General features: G+C 39.1%; 1 protein-coding gene across 2 annotated transcripts in view; it reads right to left on the bottom strand.

The window, feature by feature from the left end:
• col5a3a (collagen, type V, alpha 3a) overlaps nt 1-21,805 on the bottom strand; it is a 62,228-nt gene extending 40,423 nt beyond the window's left edge. For both annotated transcript variants that reach the window (XM_056252591.1, XM_056252594.1), the window contains exons 1-4: nt 21,486-21,805; nt 7,909-8,076; nt 7,578-7,791; nt 6,229-6,391 (exon numbers count right to left, since the gene is read on the bottom strand). In XM_056252591.1, the coding sequence (XP_056108566.1) occupies nt 6,229-6,391; nt 7,578-7,791; nt 7,909-8,076; nt 21,486-21,564 (624 nt within the window). In that variant the 5' untranslated portion in view covers nt 21,565-21,805. The remainder of the gene's footprint in view (nt 1-6,228; nt 6,392-7,577; nt 7,792-7,908; nt 8,077-21,485) is intronic.
• Between the last annotated feature and the right edge of the window lie 237 nt (nt 21,806-22,042).

Genomic DNA, 22,042 nt, shown 5'->3' with positions numbered 1-22,042 from the left:
TGGTTCTTGCTGAAGCTCAAACGTGCTGCGTAACACATGAGAATGAACCTCACTGGTTCTCGCACATCAAGCGAACATGCTTGAGCTTTGTTTTGCCAAAGTGAGTCGAATTTTTTTTATATGTGAATAAAAGCCTAAATTCAACCTGTTCATCATATAAAGTGATCAATTCTCTTCAGAAAATTTGGACTAAACCGCTTAATTCATATGGATTAGCTTTATGATCTCTTTATGAACTTTTTGAAGCATCAAAGTGGTAATTGCGCAGCTGTCAATGGAGGGATAGAAAGCTCTCAGATTTTATCAAAAAGATCTTCATTTGTGTTCCAGAGATGAACGAAAGTCTTACGGGTTTGGAACGACATGAGGGTGAGTTACAGTATTAATGAAAGAATGAACTAGGGTGAACTAACCCTTCAAGTTTTTATTTCGTTTTTGAGGTCTACTAAAATAGATTTTAATGCTGAAATGTTAAAAAGAAACATTACTTTTCCACATATTTACATTATTGCAGCACCTCTCTTTCCAGTCTGTCAGTAACGCTCTGTGACATTTGAGCATGTTTTCGGAAAATGTCACACCCGTATCATAACACTACTAACTCAACCAGGCCTCGCCACTTTTTTGTGTATGATATAACGGAAGAGGCAACAACGTCATTCGTGCGAAAGAATATCACCGATCAACTGCATGATGTTTGATGATCTCAACGTAGCGATCTACGTGACAGAAACATACACTAGGCAGTAGTTAGGGCCGTGCAGAAACTAGTGAATGATGCTCTTATAGTTGTCGTTGTGTGTTCCAGGAAAACTAAAGTTGTATTTTATTTGCTATTATTGATTAGGCAATTACTCATTTATAAAGCACTGATTACACATTAAAGAAAGTTGAAAATGTAAAACGCATAATAAGTAATGTTCTATGAAAAAATAGACTGATAGTAATTTGGTCATTTTTTTAAATACATTTTTAATTTATTCATTTGGTTTGAACCATTCTGGTTACAGATGTTATTTTTAACTAACCACTTACACGAGATTGAGGGATATCGCAAGCAGCGGAGGACAGTCCCTTTAAAAATTGTCCAGATACATTTTAATTGACAGGATATTACGCAAACATTGGATTGGGACGTGCCATGATGTTCCCTGCCTGAAAAGACAAAAAAATTCAGGTTTTTGACACAAATATAGTGAAGGACGCTCTTAAGATAATTCCTTGCTCTTAATTTGTTAACAATGAGACATTGTTTTGGGCTGGATTCTGGCAAGTATGGAATAGAATGGGAATTGTGTTTCTTTGGGTGGGAACAATACATGGGAACAATACATGTAGATACCATTATGACTAAAAGTTTGCGAAGACGTATTTCCTATTAAAGCAAGGCGGCATTTGACTCTGGTCAAGCGTATCCAGAAGCAGACTGGTGGGAGTGGCCTTGGACGACAATATGCCCAGTGCATTATGGGTGTCGATGTTTTCCTACCTATTTGGCCTTTTTTTGAGATGGTCCTCACTGCAGAACACGAAATTCAGATCCAACTCCTCCCACCTTACATATTCCTAAACCTACCCATCTCCACCCCCTGATCCCTAACCCCACCCCTAATCCTACTCATCTCCACCCCTTAGATCTGGATCCAACTCCGCCCCCTGGATCTCGTGTACTGCAATGAGGTGCTACTGCTTTTTTTAGATGGGTAGCACCGATTTGAATTTTTTCTTCTACTGTATAGCCAGCCTAGTTTTATTAAAAGCCCATTTTGACAGCGGTGAAGTACCATTTTAAGTTGTGCTGATGCTGGGTGTGGCGAGCAGGACGAGGCCGAGGGCCGTGAGAGAACGGCGCGAGGCCGGTGCCGTGATTACTGATGAGTGACACCTGCGTGACGCACCGGTCTCGTATCTCTCACGGAGGAGCGGAAGCATAAAAGGAGGAGCGACGAAAGTGGAGATCGAGAGAGGAACAGGCCTGGATTTATGTTGTGTTGTTTATGTTTTATTATGTGACAGCAGTCGTCCGTGAGGGGCTGCTGTCTTTTACATTCGTTTTGTATTTGTTTTGTTTTGTTATTAAATTCTTTAAATGTTCGCCAGTTCCCGCCTCCTTCTTCCAATAACATCTAAACCAAAAAAAAAAATAAGGCTCCAGAAATACAAACTCTTCAACAACACATTTAAACGCATTACGTTATCTCTGAAATAGCCCCAAAAATAGACAAAGAACAAAAAGGGAGGGGTCATCTAAAAAACAAATATTTGTGCTCATTCAGACAGCACTAACTCACAAGTGAGCAGGGTGGTACTTCCAGGTGCTAGGTGCTCTAGCAGTGGAAACAAGCATCTGTTTATTCCTCGCTGAGGAGCCAAGACCCCAATGTAAGCAGCCCAGACAACTACCTCTGACCCACTCAATTCCAAACTATTCAATTAAACATAAAACAAACAGACTGCCACTGCTTATTCCATTAAAGCAAAGCAGAGGAATAAACATATGAATTTTGGATGAACTTCAATTATACTGATCTGAGAGTTCCTGTCAACTCTCAAGAGAAATATCTTGTTTGCTGTTTGTTTCACAGGGGAGTATGATGAGCATATACTGCAGCATTTATAAAGACGTTGATGAGAAGAGGGTTGAAGGAATATGAAAAAAGAGAAAAGAGTGAGAAAGAAAGAGTGTGGATAAGCACAAGAAAGCCTGTTACTGCGATCTCACATCTCTGGGTCATATTTTACCTCAGCCCCAGTATAAATTATATTTGAATTAAAAAACTGTACTGTAAAAAAAAAATAAGTAAACAAATAAATACATATTATTTACATTGCAAAGTATTTTACATCATTGTAGTATCTGTTGTGATGCCTTTAACTTGATTTTATTAAATTAAATTATCTTTTTACATTAATAAGAATGTAATGAATCATCATTTAGAATAAGAATTGCAAACATTATAAAAGTAAATCATTCAGATGCATTATGGTTATCAGTTGGGGTGCTTTAAATAAAAGTAGTGTCACAAAATATATTTTATTATCCTCAAAAGTTGGCTTTATTTTCAATGTGCTGAATTTAATTTAAAATAAAAAAATCTTTGGATTTCAGTGTACAATGACCCAGACATTTCTTTGTCTGGGTCATTGTACATTATTACATTATATTATATTATATTATATTATATTATATTATATTATATTATATTATATTATATTATATTATACTATATTATATTATATTATATTATATTATATTATATTATATATATATTATTAATTCGCGAAAGCCACGTAACACAAGTTCGCTCATTCAGTAGTATTCATGAGCCGGAAGTGAAAGTGCTATAGTGTGGTGTGATGAAATAATAGGAAATCTGAACGCAAGTGGTCAAAGGAGACACATTTGAAACACATGATAATACCAGGTGGAAATGGTAATGTGTCTTGGCTGACCATTTGTGATCAGATCACCGAAAACACATCTTAATACCAGTTGGAAACAGGACTTCTCTCTTGCACGCTTGATTGCGGGGATATTGTCAATGTTTATATGTGAATAAAATAATAAGTTCAATCTGTTCATCATATAAAGTGATTGTATTGAAGTCTTAACTTCTCAATTAATATGGATTAGTTATATGGATTAGTTATACAATCTCTTTGTGGACTTTTTAAAGCATCAAAGTGGTAGTTGAGTAGACTGTCAATGGAGGGACAGAAATATCACAGATATCATTTAAAATATCTTAATTTGTGTTTCGAAGATGAACGAAGGTCATACAGGAGAACTCCGGCGCAAAATGAACCTTTGGTCTAATTAAACATTGGTACCTAGTCAACCGTTCTCTGAGATTTGTTTTCATGATAATCGAATGTAAAGAGTTTTATCTCTAAAAACTGTTTAGCCTATAACGCTAGTAATGGGGGCATATAATAAGTAAAAAGAAATCGCTAGTTTATACCACAAACAAGGCTCAAAATAGCCCCACACGAACACAGTAACATAATGAGGGTCCCTACATGCAAAACAAAGCATTGAGAACTTTGTAAGTGTACAGACCGTTTAATAAGAAGATATTTTATGAAGACAGTCCACTTCGTGTATACAGACAGGAGCCATCTTTGGAAAACAGTCTCGACTAATCAAACCACGAACGCCATTCATACAGTTAGTAATGGGCGATATAAACGATATGCAATATAAACGATACAAAATTGGTCTACGATATGGATTTTAATTATATTGCACTATCGCGATAATGCATGTTGACGCAATCTACCCGCAAAATTTAGAGCCACGAGCTGCAAACGGCTGCAACGCATCATCGTATTCGACATCTTGAGTAAACATGGCTGAAAGCGAAACGGAGGAGCTGGTAAAAAAAAACGGTGCAACATCCATTGGTTCGGATTTAAGCCGTCCGACGAGCAGCAGCAAACTATACTCTGTATGGGCAACAGTTCTGGCTAACGCCTGTTTCACACATATTCCGTTTGCAGTGCATATGTAGGCTATATATTTTTTCCGTACCCATGTTAACAGGCCTGCACGCGGATGCGGTGCGGCAATGCGTTCCAGGAGCGGTGTGTATACAGCAGTGCAGTGATCGTTTCCACACAGTCTATTTCTGCTGTGCTGAATTAAAGTGACAGCGCATGGTTCATGGTCAAAATGAACACGGATTGATATGAAAATATAGTAATCTTTTTACTAATATAGTAAAAAAAAAAAATTATACTATTTTTCAATCATTTTCTTTTTAACTTTAAGCTCGGGGTAATTAAAGCAAGGAAACTACACAGTAACATTACCTCAACAACGCGACATAATGGATGCACTTGTCTCTTCGTGAAACAAGTTCTTTGTGATTGCAATATTTCTTGTAAAAAAGATTTAAATGCAAAAGAAAAGGTATGAGAGAGCTGTTTATGTCAATTATGTATGTTTTAATTTAAAATGTTTGCGATGTTAACATAAATGTATAAATGTTTTGCCACTTGCTTGAGCAACTTAATATATAAATCTATATAGAAGTAATGATACGTTTTTAAGTGTTATAAATTTAAACGTGAATAGCCTAAGTCTTGTGAAAGAGTGCGTATTACTAGCCTACTGTCTGTGTACAAATAGAATCACAATGCTGAAACTCTTTTATATTATTTTATAAAAGACACTAATAATATAAATAGTGATTTGAAATAAAAAATAGAGGATTAATGTTGTTTGTCGTACAGCCGTAGATCAGTTGCCCACTGCAAACGCACCATATGTGAAAGCACAATAGTGCGTGCTGCTCCTGTGCCGCACACCACCGCACTGCACTGCACACGGAGCATGTGTGAAACAGGCGTGCACTACAGGAAATAAACCCAATACTTTAAGCTTTTTCTTTGTTAAAGTCTCTGCAGCTAGTGTACTTGAATTTTATTCATCTGCAACATTATGTTCTATAATTACAGTTTTGCATAATAAATGTTTTTAAAACAAATACATTTAGCAGTTTGGCTTTCCTTATGGTCTGTCTAACCTGTTCTGAAATGGTTCTATTATAATTTATATATCGTGATATATATCGTTATCGCAAGAGGCTGCAATGTATATCGCAATATGGATTTTAGGCCATATCGCCCATCCCTACATACAGTTCAGAAGTTCACTGAACTTCATACAGTTCAGCTCACTTATCACGTCGTTCGTGGTTTGATTAGTCGAGACTGTTTTCCAAAGATGGCTCCTGTCTGTATACACGAAGTGGACTGTCTTTATCTTTATCTTCTTATTAAACGGTCTGTACACTTACAAAGTTCTCAATGCTTCGTTTTGCATGTAGGGACCCTCATTATGTTATGTGTTCGTGTGGGGCTATTTTGAGCCTTGTTAGTGGTATTAACTAGCGATTTCTTTTTACCTTATTATATGCCCCCATTACTAGCATTATACGCTAAATAGTTTTTAGAGATAAAACTCTTTACATTCGATTATCATGAAAACAAATCTCGGAGAACGGTTGACTAGGTACCAATGTTTTAATAGACCAAAGGTTAATTTTGCGCCGGAGTTCTCCTTTAAGAGTTTGGAATGACATGAGGGTGAGTACATGATAACAATTTTTTTTTATTTTTGCATCAACTATTCCTTTAACTTGCCCTAACCTGGCTATTTGTGTGCATGTGAAGACATTTACATGTCCTTGTATTCCAAAAACCAGGATGTCTAATGGTTCGTACCTCAAAAACTTCCTCATCTAGTAACCGTGTCCCGAAAACAACAATTCCGTCAGTGCTGACCACAGGGTTGTCTCCGCGCATTAATTCCAGCGTCTGCACCTTCTTACAGTCCAGGTAGAGAGTAACAGATTTGCCCTCCACACCGTAGGCTATCCGATGCCATCTGAGAAGAGACGACAGCAGGGTTAATCGGTGTCAACAACAGCAGAGCTTTATCACGGTGCTAACCCAGGGAAATGATATTAACTGATCTTCCAGGAGCATGGCTATTAGAGGTGGATTATGGGTCGTGTAAATGTGAAAGAACACTCTATATATTGGCACACTGACACTGCGGTACCATCGCCACATTAGGAGCCAAGTTGAGACGTTTCTTTTGTTTGCAAGAGCCACTTCTAAAGAAGAGCCCTCTTTCTCTAACATACGTTGGAATATGACTACTAGTAATAATTTATTAATGAAAGCAAGGCATGACTCATAGAATAGTGTGAAGAAGACTTAATTAATTCCAACATTATTTGACCACAAAACAGTTCCCTTTCCTCTGTTTACACCTGGTATTAACATCCATCTCAGCTGATCTGATGAAAGTGCACAGCACTAAATACAGGCCTGCCTGCAGTCCAAAACATTTTGTGATCAAATCACTCAAACCATATTCAAAGGTAGTCAGAAAATGATGAACATATAGAATTTATGATATAAATAAACACTAATACGTTCTGACACATCACGGACAAATAAGAATGACAGTTTACTCACCGATCACGCATTTAATATCCGGTGTAATCTGCAATTTACCTTGGCAGATTACATATAATCTGACCACCTGAGATGAATATTAATACCAGATGTTAAATAAAGTCTTTGAATGTTTTGTACTCACTCAATCCCCATTTAATTTACACATTTGCATGTGTGAAATTCAATCAAAGTAAGAAGCTTAATAAATCTGATTTAGTTCATGAATGCATGCTCACGGTTTTACTGTGAACATTTCCATATGCACGCTGTTCCACAGAAATGTGATCTTGTAATCGTTAACCACAATTTGATAACCTTCTTTCTATAGAGTTATTTTCCTTTTCTGCTGACTAAGGCCGCATGGGTTACTGTATAATGTTTACCAATAGCCCATATATTATTATTATTGGTATTAGCTATTCAGGCATTATTTTGGCACTATAACATTCAGTATAAAAAAAATCAAGTCCAACATTTATCCTGTTTCACTATGAAATAGAGTACATTACATTATGGAGGTAAAAAAGGGTCATCGCTCATCGTTTTTTAAAGAAAGAAAACTTCAGGGCACTCCGAGGCTACTAAGACTGCATGAAAGCACTCACTTCCCATCAGCCAGATTGATTTTCTTAAAAATGGGGTAGAGATCTGGAGCCGGCTGGCCTCTTTGGTCTTCATAGAGGAATACGGGCGATCGGCCCATCTCCAGCCCCAGCTGTTGGACTCCCTGCTCATCATACAAAGACAGTAGGAAGAACTGAGTGTTCTTCTTAGCCTTCACCGTGGTCATCAGAGAGAAGTTCTCAGGGAAAGCAGAGTCTATTAAATAAAACAGCAAAGCATTGTCCATATATAACACAATTCACACTTCAGAAAAGAAAACAATGGCCTCAAATGCTTGAGAATTTGTGAAAGTACATTTCAAAAAGTCCATACCTGGAAAGAACTGTTTAGTTGGGGCGCTGAGTTGAATCTTTTTGTCTATTCTGTAAGCCATGTCTGTTTCTGATGTGTCCTTTCTCTCTGTGCACAGACCAGCCTCTACTGACACTCCCTCCATGTCTTCAGATAGCTCCAATACCCGTAATACATCGATCAGATTAGCTGTATAAAAAATGAGAGAAAATTAAAACATAAAGTTTCATTTCTAGGCCACCATAGACTACCCTTGTGAAAAAGAAGTATGCTTTAGTGTACTTTGGCCTGGTTTTACAGACAGGGCTTAGATTGAGCCAGGATTAGGCCTTTAGTAGCTTTTATAAACATGCCGTAGAAAAAAAAACATTGCTGGTGTTCATCTTGAGACAAAACAATGGCACTGATATATTTGAAGATATGTCAGTGCAAGTTGCTTTCAGTTAAAACAGCTCAAATGTGCATTTTAAAAGTATATCTCTGCAACGGTATTTTCAACTTCTTTTTACTTCAAAGCGAAGAACAAAAAAAAACTTCGCCGTGAGTTTATCGGAGCCTTGAATCACGTTCAGTCTCTTGCACGTTACGTGTTCTGTGCACACAAGAGCGAGCACGAGCAATAAGTTGCTGGCTGCAGTTAACTTAATAGCCACAGGTGTCGCTAATAACAATGGTTTCTCAATTCTACATACAGCCCCTTTAAAAAGTCAGGGCCAGATTTACTAAACAGGGCAAATTAGCATGAGAGCGCAATTCCAAAAAAGTGCCGATGGGAGAGGAGAGTTCTGCACGTGATCTACTGACGCACAAATTAAAGAACACCGGCGCACCAGGATCATTTCCATAATGTCCAACGCAATTTACCAAAATAGCATCTGGATTAAAACCTGTTTTTGGGCGGTAAATAATGGCGCAAATAACAGTAAATTGACAAGCGCAAACCCTAGTAAATCACCTAGCATGATCCATTTAAATACTCTCCTCCCATAAATTTAGCGTCTGAAAGGGAAACTCCCAAATACATCTTTAATAAGGTCAGCCGCAAAAATAACTATAAACATAACTGTGTCCACGCCTTTTCAGTGCTAATTTTTCACTGCGTGTTTTTTAACGCCAACAGCGCTGGTTTGTAAATTTGGTCCTATAACTTTTAATTTGACATTATTACAAAGTGTATTTTTAAAAGTGTACTTTAAGGGTGTTAAGAAACATAGTACTCAAGAAAGTGTACTCTAAAGTGGCCTTTTATTTCAATAATATTATATTATATGCAAGTACACTTTTTAAGATTTGAAGCACAATACAAGTCAACTCTATTTATATAGTGCTTTATTCAATACAGATTGTTTCAAAGCAGCTTTACAGTGATACAAGGAAAATGCTGTATTTCGGCTGTTGTTCAGCTGAAGTCAGTTCAGTGTTGATTCAGTTCTGTAGCTCTATGGCTAGGCTAACAAACTTGGTTGAAAAGTTCTGGGAAGTCTACTCAATGTTACATGTGTGTGTATATGGAAAGAATACTAGTTAGGAACACTGCAAGGAATTTGAAGCAAAGGACTAGAGCCTGATGGCCCTGCAGCTGTATTATTCACTTAGCCAAATCCCCTATGGGTCACAGCAAGAACGAACAACAAGCTGAGAGTTTGGCTGCTGTAAGTTTGCTAATATGTAGCCAGCTCAAAGTGCGCAGATCTACTTGGAAGCTTCAAGACGCAGTCACGTTCATATCAAGGGCCACAGCTGGATATCGATGGGGTGTCATTATGGGATAGAGTTATGACACAGTCTAGTCTGAGATAGTTAAACACACACCTGACAGCTGACACCTGCTAGCACCTCTTTCAAAAAAAATGTCTCCCTGACTTCCACTGTCCAATGTTTACGTTCAATTGAAACGCATTCACAGGAAAGTTATAAGACATACATTTTGGCATTTATAAATAACTGCTGTTGATGTTTTACTGATATTTTACAGAGGTTTGCCTAACCACAACCCTTGGCATGTGTGTCAGATGCAACACGGACCCTAAATTTAAATTGCCCTCCTGTTTCCATGCCCCTCCTTTCTCTCCTCTGTTAATTAAACATGTGGGAAGAGTTTATCCATGCCAACCAACTGCCTGCCTGAAAAAAAAGTACTGCATTTTATGGCATTGTTTATTTGTTTAGCAGATGCCTTTATACTGGGTTTGCTCAAAGCATGGCAACAGACTTGTAAAAAAGGCAGTGCTGAAACACACAAACACAATGGAAAACATCAGGTACTCATTTTCAAACAGGGCTGTGTCAATTCATCTTCCATTTATTACATTACAAAGACCTTGCAAATAAACCGTTTTCGGCTCAATGCCCATTGTCTCTCAAACAATCATAAAAGTGCCACCCAACTTTAGTTCACCAGTCTGACACGAAATGTATTTGACAGTTCAATTAATCTATCTGTGTAAGAGTGATATGCATGATTGGGAAAACACAACCAATTGAGGGGGCTGATGTTTTTTTTTTTCCTTTCTATAAACTATTCTTATGCTCTCTTTTAAATACACATGTGCACATACACTTGTAGACACATACACACAAGCACAAGCACATGCAGAAACAGGTCAGTAAGTCACTGGTGTTTATATGTCTGAGCAGCCATGTAATCTGCTTCAAAATAGGCCCAATTATCACCGGACTCGGCCTAGCAAGCATCAGACATCTTGACTCGACATCTCAGTCACATCTGTCCCAAAACCATAATTCTGACTGCAGTTTAATCCAAAACCAGTCAATTGTGAAGTCAAAACAAATCAAGGAAATGACCCTGACAAAACCTGTGGAATAAATATACACAAATGTATAAATCCCGTTTTTTACCATATTTTTTATTAAATAAACACATCCTTGATCAGTATAAGAGTTTTTTTTTAAACATTAATAAATCTTACCGACCCCAAATTTTGAACAGTGTGTGTGTGTGTGTGTGTAAACCCTATGAAGACAAAATGTCCCCACAGAGATGGCAATATATTAAATCATTGGGAAAAAATGTTGGTCCCCATTAGGAAACCTTGTCAAATTCATACAATGTGATGTTTTTTGAAAATGTAAAAATGCAGACCGTTTTCTGTGATGGGTAGGTTTAGGGTTAGATGATAGAATATACAGTTTACCCACTTAAACCACGTGCTCAACATGTCAATATAATTTGTTCACCAAGCGCTGAGACACAGCACTGTTAAATATCTGCCCTCTGACCTCAGGGAAATTCGCATGACAGTAATAACAGTGGACCATTGGTTTGAGAACAGGAGGAGAAATGCCTCCTCTGAGTGAGAATTATTCAACACATTCCCAAGATGCTCACCAACTCATGGTGAACGTGTTCATGAATGCTCTCAAAACAAAGCATCCCAGACACACACCGTCATGTTACTTCTTAAGGAAATACAACTGAATGGTACATCAACATTTATGACATTAAACCAATAACATCTCAAACTATATCAAATATTCTGTGAAGTAAGAATAGCTCAATGTTTGAGATATTGCATGGGAAACCAGACTATTATGTCTACAAATAACCTTAAATGGGTACAAAGTCATTGTGTTTACAAGAGCATCAGTAGTGGAATAGGAAATGAAACTCACATGCCCAAAATAAACCCTGGTTAACAAATCTTCTACAAAATAGACTGAGATCTCCTAAGGTCTAGGGAATGTTTCTCCCCTATCATCATGAAGGGGCCTGGGGCAGGTGGCTGGACGCCATGTTGGATATCCGGAGCCGGTCCAGAAGTAGCATGCTGATGCTCTGAATGTCCGCCAAGAGCCAAACCTGAGCCAAATCACATTCATCAGCGGTTGTGAAACCCAAGGCGGTGCTACCTGTCTGTTTTATTCACCTGTACGCTTCAGCCAAGTGCTCCTCTCACAGATCTACCTCTATGTCCCCTACACCTGTCTGGGTGCGGTCGTTTGGCACGTATGAAAATGCTTCATCTGCTGGGTTTATACAGTAGAAACTGCTTTCCAGCATCACCTCAAATAACTGCTGAACGAATTCAAGATTTATGCGAGTTGAACACAAAACTGCAGCAACTGCAAATTACTTTGAATGCTTGATTATTGAACCTGCTCACCCCACAAACACATTTATCTGTGTATCTAGCCCTAAAAGGGATAGTTCACCCAAAAATAAACATTCTGTCATCATTTACTCACCCTCATGTCAATCCAATCCTCTATGACTTTCTATCTTCTGTGGAACAAAATAAGATATTTTAAAGAATGCTCCATTGACGTCCATAGTAGGAAAAACATACCATGGAAGTCAATGGGGTCCGTGAACTGTCTGGTTACTGACATTCTTTAAAATATCTTCTTTTGTGTTCAACAGAAGAAAGAAACTCATACGGGTTTGGAACAACACGAGGGTGAGTAAATTACGACAGACTTTTCATTTTAAAGTTAATATGTTTTAAATGTTCTAAATTGCAACGTCATCATTACAAATGTATGATTACAAATACATTTACAATACATGATATACAAGTTTCAAAATAAATTATATTCAAATATATTTTAGTTTATCACGAATGCTTGTCATTTCATTCAGCTTTGCACTTTAACCATATTTCAAAAGTAATTGTGAAATTACATATAAAGATGTACTACTAGTCCTACTAAAGTGGGTCAAAAATAAAAGTTCAGCCAGTTGCATTTAATCTAAATTTAAACTATAATACATTTCATTGCCATGTTTCTGAAAACATTATATTATTTATATTACATTAAGTATATTCTATTAAAGTATATTCTTTACATTATAAGTAAAGTATTTATGCTAAAGTGCACTTAGTTTTCACAAGGGTATCCCATTAATGGATAGTTGTCACATTGCATCCCACTTCCCCTATGCAGGGGGTTTCCAAAAAGAGGTCAGAAAAACATCAAAACAGACCAACTCAAACATTGAAAATACTATTTTTAGAACATTATACGATTACTATTCCAATCTATCTCAGTAAACTGTGACTGAACCGGGTGCACTAATATCTGTCACATAACACATGGTGGTTTACATGGGGGGGGGGGAGTTGGGGTGTAAATGCAGCCATAGAGAGTGTAAATGCAGTGTAAATGCAGCCGTAGAGAGTCTTTGTAATGACGTTAAGCAATAGATTGAAGCACTCGTCTGGCACAAGCCACTAAGAGAGCACAGTTGCCTTCCGCCACTGATTACAGTGGCAACGAATACTCAGCTTGATTTCAAAAACAACACATTCCAACGCCAGAACACTTCATATTTAACAAACAAACAAAACGAATACTCTGACAGTCAACTAGTGATGCTTCTTTTGTATTAGGTACATCCACAAAGGATATTTGAATCAATTGAGATGAATCATAAAGTGGTGGGGACGTCCCACCCATCCCACCCACAAATTATGCCTACGTCAGTCAGTGTTTATCCTCCCACATTGATTCAAGACCACAGGAATATTTATCACACTGTGATAATGACTCCAGCAGTCCACAAAGTTTAACTTGATATTAGACACTATTGTAATTTTACATACAAGCGGTACCGGACAGATTTGTGTACGAGTCTAAATCTGTGACAAACAACATTCATCACCCTTCTGAGGTTGGATATAATTGAATTACTGGTCCTGACCCCTGACCTCAAGAGGCCTGGTGCCTGGAGCCAAACCCTATAGACAGCAGGAGCATTGAAGCGAGGAGAGATGGAACAAAACAGCTCAGACACGCCCCAAAGACACTCGAGAAACGCTGTCCCAGCCCACCACCCCTCAGCCACGGTCACACACTTTAACACTCTTTCCACATTAGACAAAGAAAAAAACGCAGTTCAAATCTCAAATTTCCTTCTGTGTGGTGTTGGGTCCTATTTCACATCGTTTATCTTTCAACATACTGTTTTGTTTGTTCATACTTCTCCAAGAAAGCGTAGGATGGTGGTTTAATGCGTGCAAATAATCAACTGATATCTCCCCAATGGACTAACGCTAAAAGAAACAGATGGACAAACTGCTCAACAAAAAATCGTTTGTGAGCTTGGAGCATAAACGTGATTGATATTTGAGTCCGGGTCTGTTTCATGTTATCGCTAATGTTTGGAAGTCGTTCAGAATGGTGGCTGGATGCTGTTAGGAAAAACCTGGAATCTCCCCCACCACAGCAGCGAACTCTTCCCCTTTTAGAGTTACGCTCCACTAAACCCACAGTTTGGACGGAATAAGATTGTTTAATACCATTTCATTTTGCGCAACATGCAACCAGATCCCCAGCTGAAAATAAAAGAACCCTTGCCGAATCTTCTATTTCTCTATGTGTTGTATTTTTGATGGCAGTGGGAGAACAGCATGTGGGCTTAGAGACGGTGCTGTGGAGCACTGTGGGATACTGTATCCAACGCACTTAGAGTCTGGGAACTGCTGAGTGGATGACACTATTGTGCCAGGGAGCTGAGCATCATTACACATCAGTCTCACATTCCTTTGACTGTAAAGTTGGTTCTGTGATATTTGCTCACTGCGAGACTTCCAGCCGGGCCCACTGTACGTGGGACCACAATGAAACACCTGCATCTCTACAGTATATCCCTGACTGAACACTGCCACCCCAGTTTACACATTAAAACACACAAACCCTCCTTGTCTAAGATACGCAAGCGCACTGGCACATCAGACAAAGCTTTCCATTAGGCAGTTATTGTGGATTCCATAATGAACTGTTGTGAGTAAAGGTGTGGTCACATTTACCGATTTTGAGGGCAAAATCCAGTTTCCACAAGATCGGAAGTGGAAAGATTTCCCCACGCAGATTTAGTAACTGGTTCAACTTGGTCATATGGATTCATCACTCTGACTAACAGAAAAATGCTTTGCAATGCACTACTAAAAATGCACTACATATAATCAGATTTAGTATAAAATATGCATTTGGCATGCTGTCCGAGAAGAGGGGCCTCAAGTTCGGAATTTCCAGCAAAGAAGAATACAGCAGTTTATATAGGATAGAGATTCATACCACAGTCAAAATAACATGACATATTACTCATGGTAAATGGACTGCATTTATATAGTGCTTTCACAGACCCAATGGCCACCAAAGCGCTTTACATATAGCCTCACATTCACCCATTCACTCACTCATTCATACACCGACGGCGGTGTCAGCCATGCAAGGCGCCATCCAGCTCGTCGGGAGCAGCTGGGGTTAGGTGTCTTGCTCATGGACACCTCGACACTTTTGGTCAGATTGAACCACCAACCTTCCAGTTTGTAGACAACCTACATGAACCACTGAGCCACTGCCGCCCCTACTCATGATCATCCTTTAATTTAATTGGTTCAATTTTGTGCAAAACAGCATCCACCTACTCCCTCTGTTACTGGCAAAGCAAATTTAGATATCAAAATCATCCGAATCGTCAAAACCATGGGGTGTGTCATCATGGGGGCATTTATATTTGGATAACTAGCCATTGACTGTCTCAAAGTTTCCACTATTTCGACAGACCAACCTTGAAACATTTTATTCTCAATTGTTAAATCTTAGGCCTGTAAGTTAAAAAAAAAGTGTTTAGAAAAAGGTTCGTTTTTTTTAAAGTTCCCTCACAACCGCCTGTGTGCACGTATACTATAAATGGAGTATGCTTTGAAGCTCTATGCGGGCAACTGTGCGCGTAAAGTATATTTTGGGCTTGACTCAACCAATGGTGTGATTTCAGGTTTGACAAACAGTGTTCAACAAGAATCCCTTTTCAAACTCTCTTTGGTGTCCCTAGATATGCTGAAATCTTTGCTTACAATCTTTGTCTATCTAATTGAAATGTGAAAATTTCACAATTTCAGAACCGGATCAAACACTATCATGAAATTGAGACATTATAGAAGAGACAGGCCACTCAAACATATATGAATGGGAGAAATTACAAAGTTAAATATGACTGTAGTCCCATGTTACAGTTAAAGCCAGCATGAAACTTTTCTTCTTTATTGTAATGTATATCCGAGTGAAACGGCTTCTCGAACAAGAAAAAAAATCTAGGCCGGGACTTGATTTTGTCCATGGGGAATTGATTGGATGGTTGTTTGCTATTGCTGTGATCTCGTGAGTGATTTTACAATTGTTGTCAGATTTGCCTATCAAGAATACAGGAGCTGCATGACTAGAAATAGTTGCCAAGGGTAATTATGAATATGGCCACAAAGTGAACTGAATTGGGAACTTTGGTGGAAAACAGCAGGAGAGGAGATGTTTACATGAGTATCACGATGTACATAAGGACATCACTCCTCAGTAAGGATCATAAGGTCTTTGATGAAAAATACAGTATATGGCCATATAGAAAAGAGCATGGAGCTCTGCTTCTGTGAGCCAGATGTTTGTATTGTTATTGGATGGATGACACATTTTGCACAGCAGCACCATTGGCCCAAGTTCATCAGCAGCAGGGAGGCATGTCTGTTTAGAGAAAGAAAGGGCTCTTTTGAATGGAAACTCCCATACTCATTGGCCTCTTGTCTTTAAATATTCTCATCCATACTGTTTCATATATTTGTTTGTTCAGTGGGATCAAAAGGAACATGCATGGCTGCTCTACTGCAGGAGTTCCCAAACAGGCCGTGTGAAAGGTGAGGAACGGGGGCGGCACGAGCAGGCATATGGTAACACATGATAACCATAAAGAGAAGATGCAACATCGGAAATAGTCCTCTTAGAACTCAAGGCCTTTGAAGAAGATGGGACAGATAGATGGGATATAAATATGGGGAGGAAGAGAGACAGAAGAATCACAAACAGAAAAAAATGTTCTTTGTTCTACATGACAACACACTGTGGCTACACAGTCCTACGGTTAAACACATGAAACTCACACCAGACTTGCTCGGGGTGATCAGGCAAATACCTGACAGCTGACTCAACTCACCATATCCTGCTCCGTCATTTCAGGATCCACTGTTGCACCAGACAGGAGTGAGACCCCTACGGCTGTGCATCTCGCGTCTCCTTACATCTCTGAAAATGCCTTTCATACTGAGATGAAGTCTGACTTATCTGACCTGATCAACATTTACAAGGAATATTAATATTAAAGGCAGGGTAGGCGATTTGTTCCATAAACATTTTGTTATGCTGATTGAAAGTCTCTTCACATCCTGATAGCAATCACTAAGTTAAGAGCTCTACGTGTATGTATGTATATATATCTATATACACTCACCAAAAGGATTATTAGGAACACCTGTCCAATTTCTCATTAATGCAATTATCTAATCAACCAATCACATGGCAGTTGCTTCAATGTATTTAGGGGTGTGGTTCTGGTCAAGACAATCTCTTGAACTCCAAACTGAATGTCAAAATGGGAAAGAAAGGTGATTTAAGCAATTTTGAGCGTGGCATGGTTGTTGGTGCCAGACGGGCTGGTCTGAGTATTTCACAATCTGCTCAGTTACTGCGATTTTCACGCACAACCATTTCTAGGGTTTACAAAGAATGGTGAGAAAAGGGAAAAACATCCAGTATGCGGCAGTCCTGTGGGCGAAAATGCCTTGTTGATGCTAGAGGTCAGAGGAGAATGGGCCGACTGATTCAAGCTGATAGAAGAGCAACTTTGACTGAAATAACCACTCGTTACAACCGAGGTATGCAGCAAAGCATTTGTACAGCCACAACACGCACAACCTTGAGGCGGATGGGCTACAACAGCAAAAGACCCCACCGCTCATCTCCACTACAAATAGGAAAAAAAGGCTACAATTTGCAAGAGCTCACCAAAATTGGACAGTTGAAGAATGGAAAAATGTTGCCTGGTCTGATGAGTCTCAATTTCTGTTGAGACATTCAGATAGTAGAGTCAGAATTCGGCATAAACAGAATGAGAACATGGATCCATCATGCCTTGTTAATGGATAATGCCAGGATAATGCACCATGTCACAAAGCTCGAATCATTTCAAATTGGTTTCTTGAACATTACAATGAGTTCACTGTACTAAAATGGCCCCCACAGTCTCCAGATCTCAACCCAATAGAGCATCTTTGGGATGTGGTGGAACGGGAGCTTCGTGCCCTGGATGTGCATCCCACAAATCTCCATCAACTGCAAGATGCTATCCTATCAATATGGGCCAACATTTCTAAAGAATGCTTTCAGCACCTCGTTGAATCAATGCCACGTAGAATTAAGGCAGTTCTGAAGGCGAAAGGGGGTCAAACACAGTATTAGTATGATGTTCCTAATAATCCTTTAGGTGAGTGTATATATATATATATTGGCCCGAATGCAATGACATGATGTCCCACCTGCCTGTGAGCGTATGTATTTCCACACCTCCGCGCACCTGCTCACACAGACATCACTCGTCATCAGCGTGTTTCATGCTATACAGAGTTAGACAGACATCAGTCACGAGCACCGCGACCGAAACAGCAGCCGCCTTTTACTGTTCCTCCTGAACCAAAACAACCAGCTTATGCTGCGTTCACGCCATAACTACAGTGGCTTTGGAGACGCTCTGAAGGGAGGGTGGGATCTTATGCTTTCAAAGTTAGCTCACTATTGCTAGCCTCTCCAAAAATTGCCTACCCTAACTTTTAGGGTTGGGTACCGAAACTCGGTGCCAATAGGGAACCGGTTCCGACGTAAACGGTAGTAACCAGACCGAATAAGAACGACAATTTCGGTGACTGATTTCGGTGCCTGACTTAATTAGGCACACATGCACACACACACGCACAGTCTCTTCTGTCTCGCATGCGCGCTCTTGCTCGCAAGGTTTGGCTGCATTTCACGTGTAAAATTACGCGTCAGAACGCCCTCTGGGTGTGCCAATAGTCTGAATCCCATATAGAATCAAGCCAATTCATTGGCTAATGGCGCGGGCGCCGCCTCGACGCACTTACGTCGTCATATTATGTTGGCGCGCGCGTGTCATCTGCTCCTCAGATTTCTCTGTCGAAAAAGGAAGCTGGTCGGCAGCGCGAGGAGCTTGGCAGCGTCTCGTTCCCTATTGAGAGAACATAGGTTACACCACTAACCAGATATGTTCTCTTTCATAGGTTCACTCAATGCTGCGTAGCTAAGCAGCAGTGGATTTGTAGGCTGCTGTATCACGTGCCGTTTGAACTGACGCGCTACAGCGATCTGTCACATTTCAAAGAGCCAAAACGTTATTTATTGTGTGAATCTCGTAAAAATATCGACAGAATCTGACAGCTGTGGATTTGTTCCATATCAAAAGTAACCTTCTCTGTCTTGTCTGTCGGTGTCCTCTTTGTCCGCGATTTATCTCTGCGTGAGAAAATGGATGTGTGGCGTGAGAGCGTGTGAAAAGGGTCAATTGCGTGAGTCTCACGGTTAATGCGTGAGAGTTGGCAGCTCTGCTAGTAATCTCTATTAATCTCCAGTATTATTACATTGTTTGATACAATATTGTTTTATTTGATATTATGTAAATGTGTAAAATGTAATGTAAAAATTTGTATTTTATATTGGTTTTATTATTACCATATGTTACTTGTATTTATATTGTTTAAAGATTTAAGTTAATATTGTGTCCAGTTTGGCCCTGTAAATAAAAAGGGTATTATTTTTTGATAAAGTGTGTGTGGTTTCGTTTTCTTAAGTACCGTTTCAAGAACCATTTAAGCACCGGAACCGTTTAAAAAATACCGAGTAGGTACTGGTATCGGATAAAAACCAACCCATACCCAACCCTACTAACTTTAAGGGATATTGATTACAATTAAAAAATCTGCCCATTTAGCCTATCTATATCCTCCACCCGCACTCAAGCTGCATGCTTGTGTAAAACCTGATGATCTTGTTCTCCAGCGTGATTTGAGGTGATCAAGAACATCTTGAGATTCAAAGAAAGCAAGAACATTTAGACTGTCTGTAAAAAAGTCACATGATCAAATCACTAAATTTAGATATTTTTTGCATTATGTTTCTGTTTATTTTTTTTTTTCTTTATTTGCATGCTTTCTGTTTATGCCTATACAGGTTGCACCACCCCTCACTTAAAGGGACACATGAGCCTCAGTAACTTAGATGCACTGCACCACGCTTAGAAAAAGCAGTGATTATATGCTCTATACTGTATGTAATCACTATAAACATGCCACTGACCTTTCCACACTAAACATAACAGCAGCATGTATTGTGTAATATTTTTTATGCTTGTCATGCACATAAGAGACCACCATGACATTGCAATTGTGATTTTTTTTCTGCATAATTAGTAGATTAATTTAATTGTATAAGTTACTAGACAATACAAAACCGTTCTTCAATTGAAATTGCCCACATCTTACGCAGCCTGGTTTGGGGTTATGGTGTTCACATATACTACATTTGTACAATAGCACAGTTGGCCAACCGCCCAAAAGGAATTTTAATCTACTGGAGTAGGTCAGTAAGCACTCATTCACCTGTGTCTCAAGCCAACGTTAAACTGTTTCACAGCAAACCGACACGGGTCACGAGTAAACTCAAACATGACGTGACAGTCCGCTGGAGAATTTCCTTCCTTGACTATTCCAACTATGTGACTACACCTGATTAATGATATTACCCTAGAGCATAGGCTACTACATTTTTTAATAGGTTTAATAGAAAAACAGGACAGTCGACAGTGTTGTGAATTGTTACACCATCAGTTTAATCAGCTATAAGATGGGTCACATGCACATGACTAGGCCTACTACCTTCCTAAGGTGACAGTAGAATTACGTCTTGGTCCATAAGGATGTTATATGACAAAACTATAGCATCATCTGAATCAGCAAGTTTGTGAGTTTAATTTGATATATAGCTAACCAAAATGAGTTAAAAATAATAAAAATGTCAAATCTGATCAGACAAGGAAAACTTCCCAGTGTACTTCTACGGCACAAAGATTGTGCAGAGCAGACAGTGTTGATGTGAGACTGAGTGACTAATGCTAAAATTGTTAGGGGGAGAAAAATTAGGGTGGAGTTAAGTAGGGTCATGAGGGGGTCTGTTTTTTGTTTTTGGTTTTTAATTGCCACAAAAAAAACGTTTCATTTTAAGAAAAAGACTTAAAATACTATTGGAAAGCGTAGGCTAATTTTTTTTTTTTTTTTTTTTTTTTTTTTTTTACTGTAGCCTATTCTGTGCTTTAATTCTTAAGACAGCTGCAAAGCACAGAATACATTACGCAAAAATTAATATGCAGTCTAAACTATGAGTAAGTGGAACAGTATGTTGGAAATCAGCTTCTTTGGGAAACTTAAAGCACATTAGCGGCTGTCAGTCATCCTAACTCGATGAACAAGTTCAAACCGGCGGAACAATGAATATTCAACATTTACCTCAAGCTTCCCCCACAAGCTCGTTATAAAATGATTAAGGAAAAAAATCTAAGCGATGCGCTAAAATTCACACGATAACAACACATTCTGCACAACTTTTCTAAAACATGCTATTGACTCCGCATCTGTAACAAGTGCACATGAGATAAGTATGCCATGTCCCAAGGTTTAAAAGTATTATGAAAAAGGCTAAAAGCACAAGTGAAAAACTATTGTTTTAAGTTTTTACGTGGGCTAGTTTACCTGTTTGCGTCGTTGTGGTACACAGAGAGAGAAGAAGCGGTACAATCGCGCAGACCGCAGTGTCCTTCAGCCGCCTCATGTTCAGGAGCCGTTACCTCCACTCACGCGCCTTATCAACACCAGGAGATTACGACTGAGAAAGCCCACAAGCCATATGCGAAGAGAGAAAGAGAGAGACAAGTGCTCCGGTCTGTAGTTGCACAAGATGGAGAGGCTTTTTTTTCTCTCTCTGAGTATCCTCCTCTCCTCCAAGACCGCTAAGCTCTGTCCCTCTCATTCAGTTTCTGCCTCCTCTCACTCCTTTCCAAACTCTCTCCCACGTCCCCTCCTCTCCCTCGAATGATACGTTTATCTCCAGACTCCGATGTTTAACGGTGCCCCCATAGGACACGTGTCAGAAATTGGATGTGATGTGACGTTGCTTGTGTTTATAATAACCTAATGTAGTAATACAGTGAAGTTTTAAAGTAATTTAAATCTTAAACTATAGCTCAAACTGATTTACTGGTCCAAGTCTGGTCTTACTGGTTTTAGAGAGGTTTTGGACCCTTTTCTGC

The sequence above is a fragment of the Rhinichthys klamathensis genome, unplaced genomic scaffold, assembly GCF_029890125.1.
Source record: "Rhinichthys klamathensis goyatoka isolate OS25496 unplaced genomic scaffold, OSU_Roscu_1.1 h1tg000004l_1, whole genome shotgun sequence".
NCBI classification, from domain to species: domain Eukaryota; kingdom Metazoa; phylum Chordata; class Actinopteri; order Cypriniformes; family Leuciscidae; genus Rhinichthys; species Rhinichthys klamathensis.
Note: the sequence above shows the minus strand (reverse complement) of the source record. Positions and strands in the feature narration are given on the sequence as shown.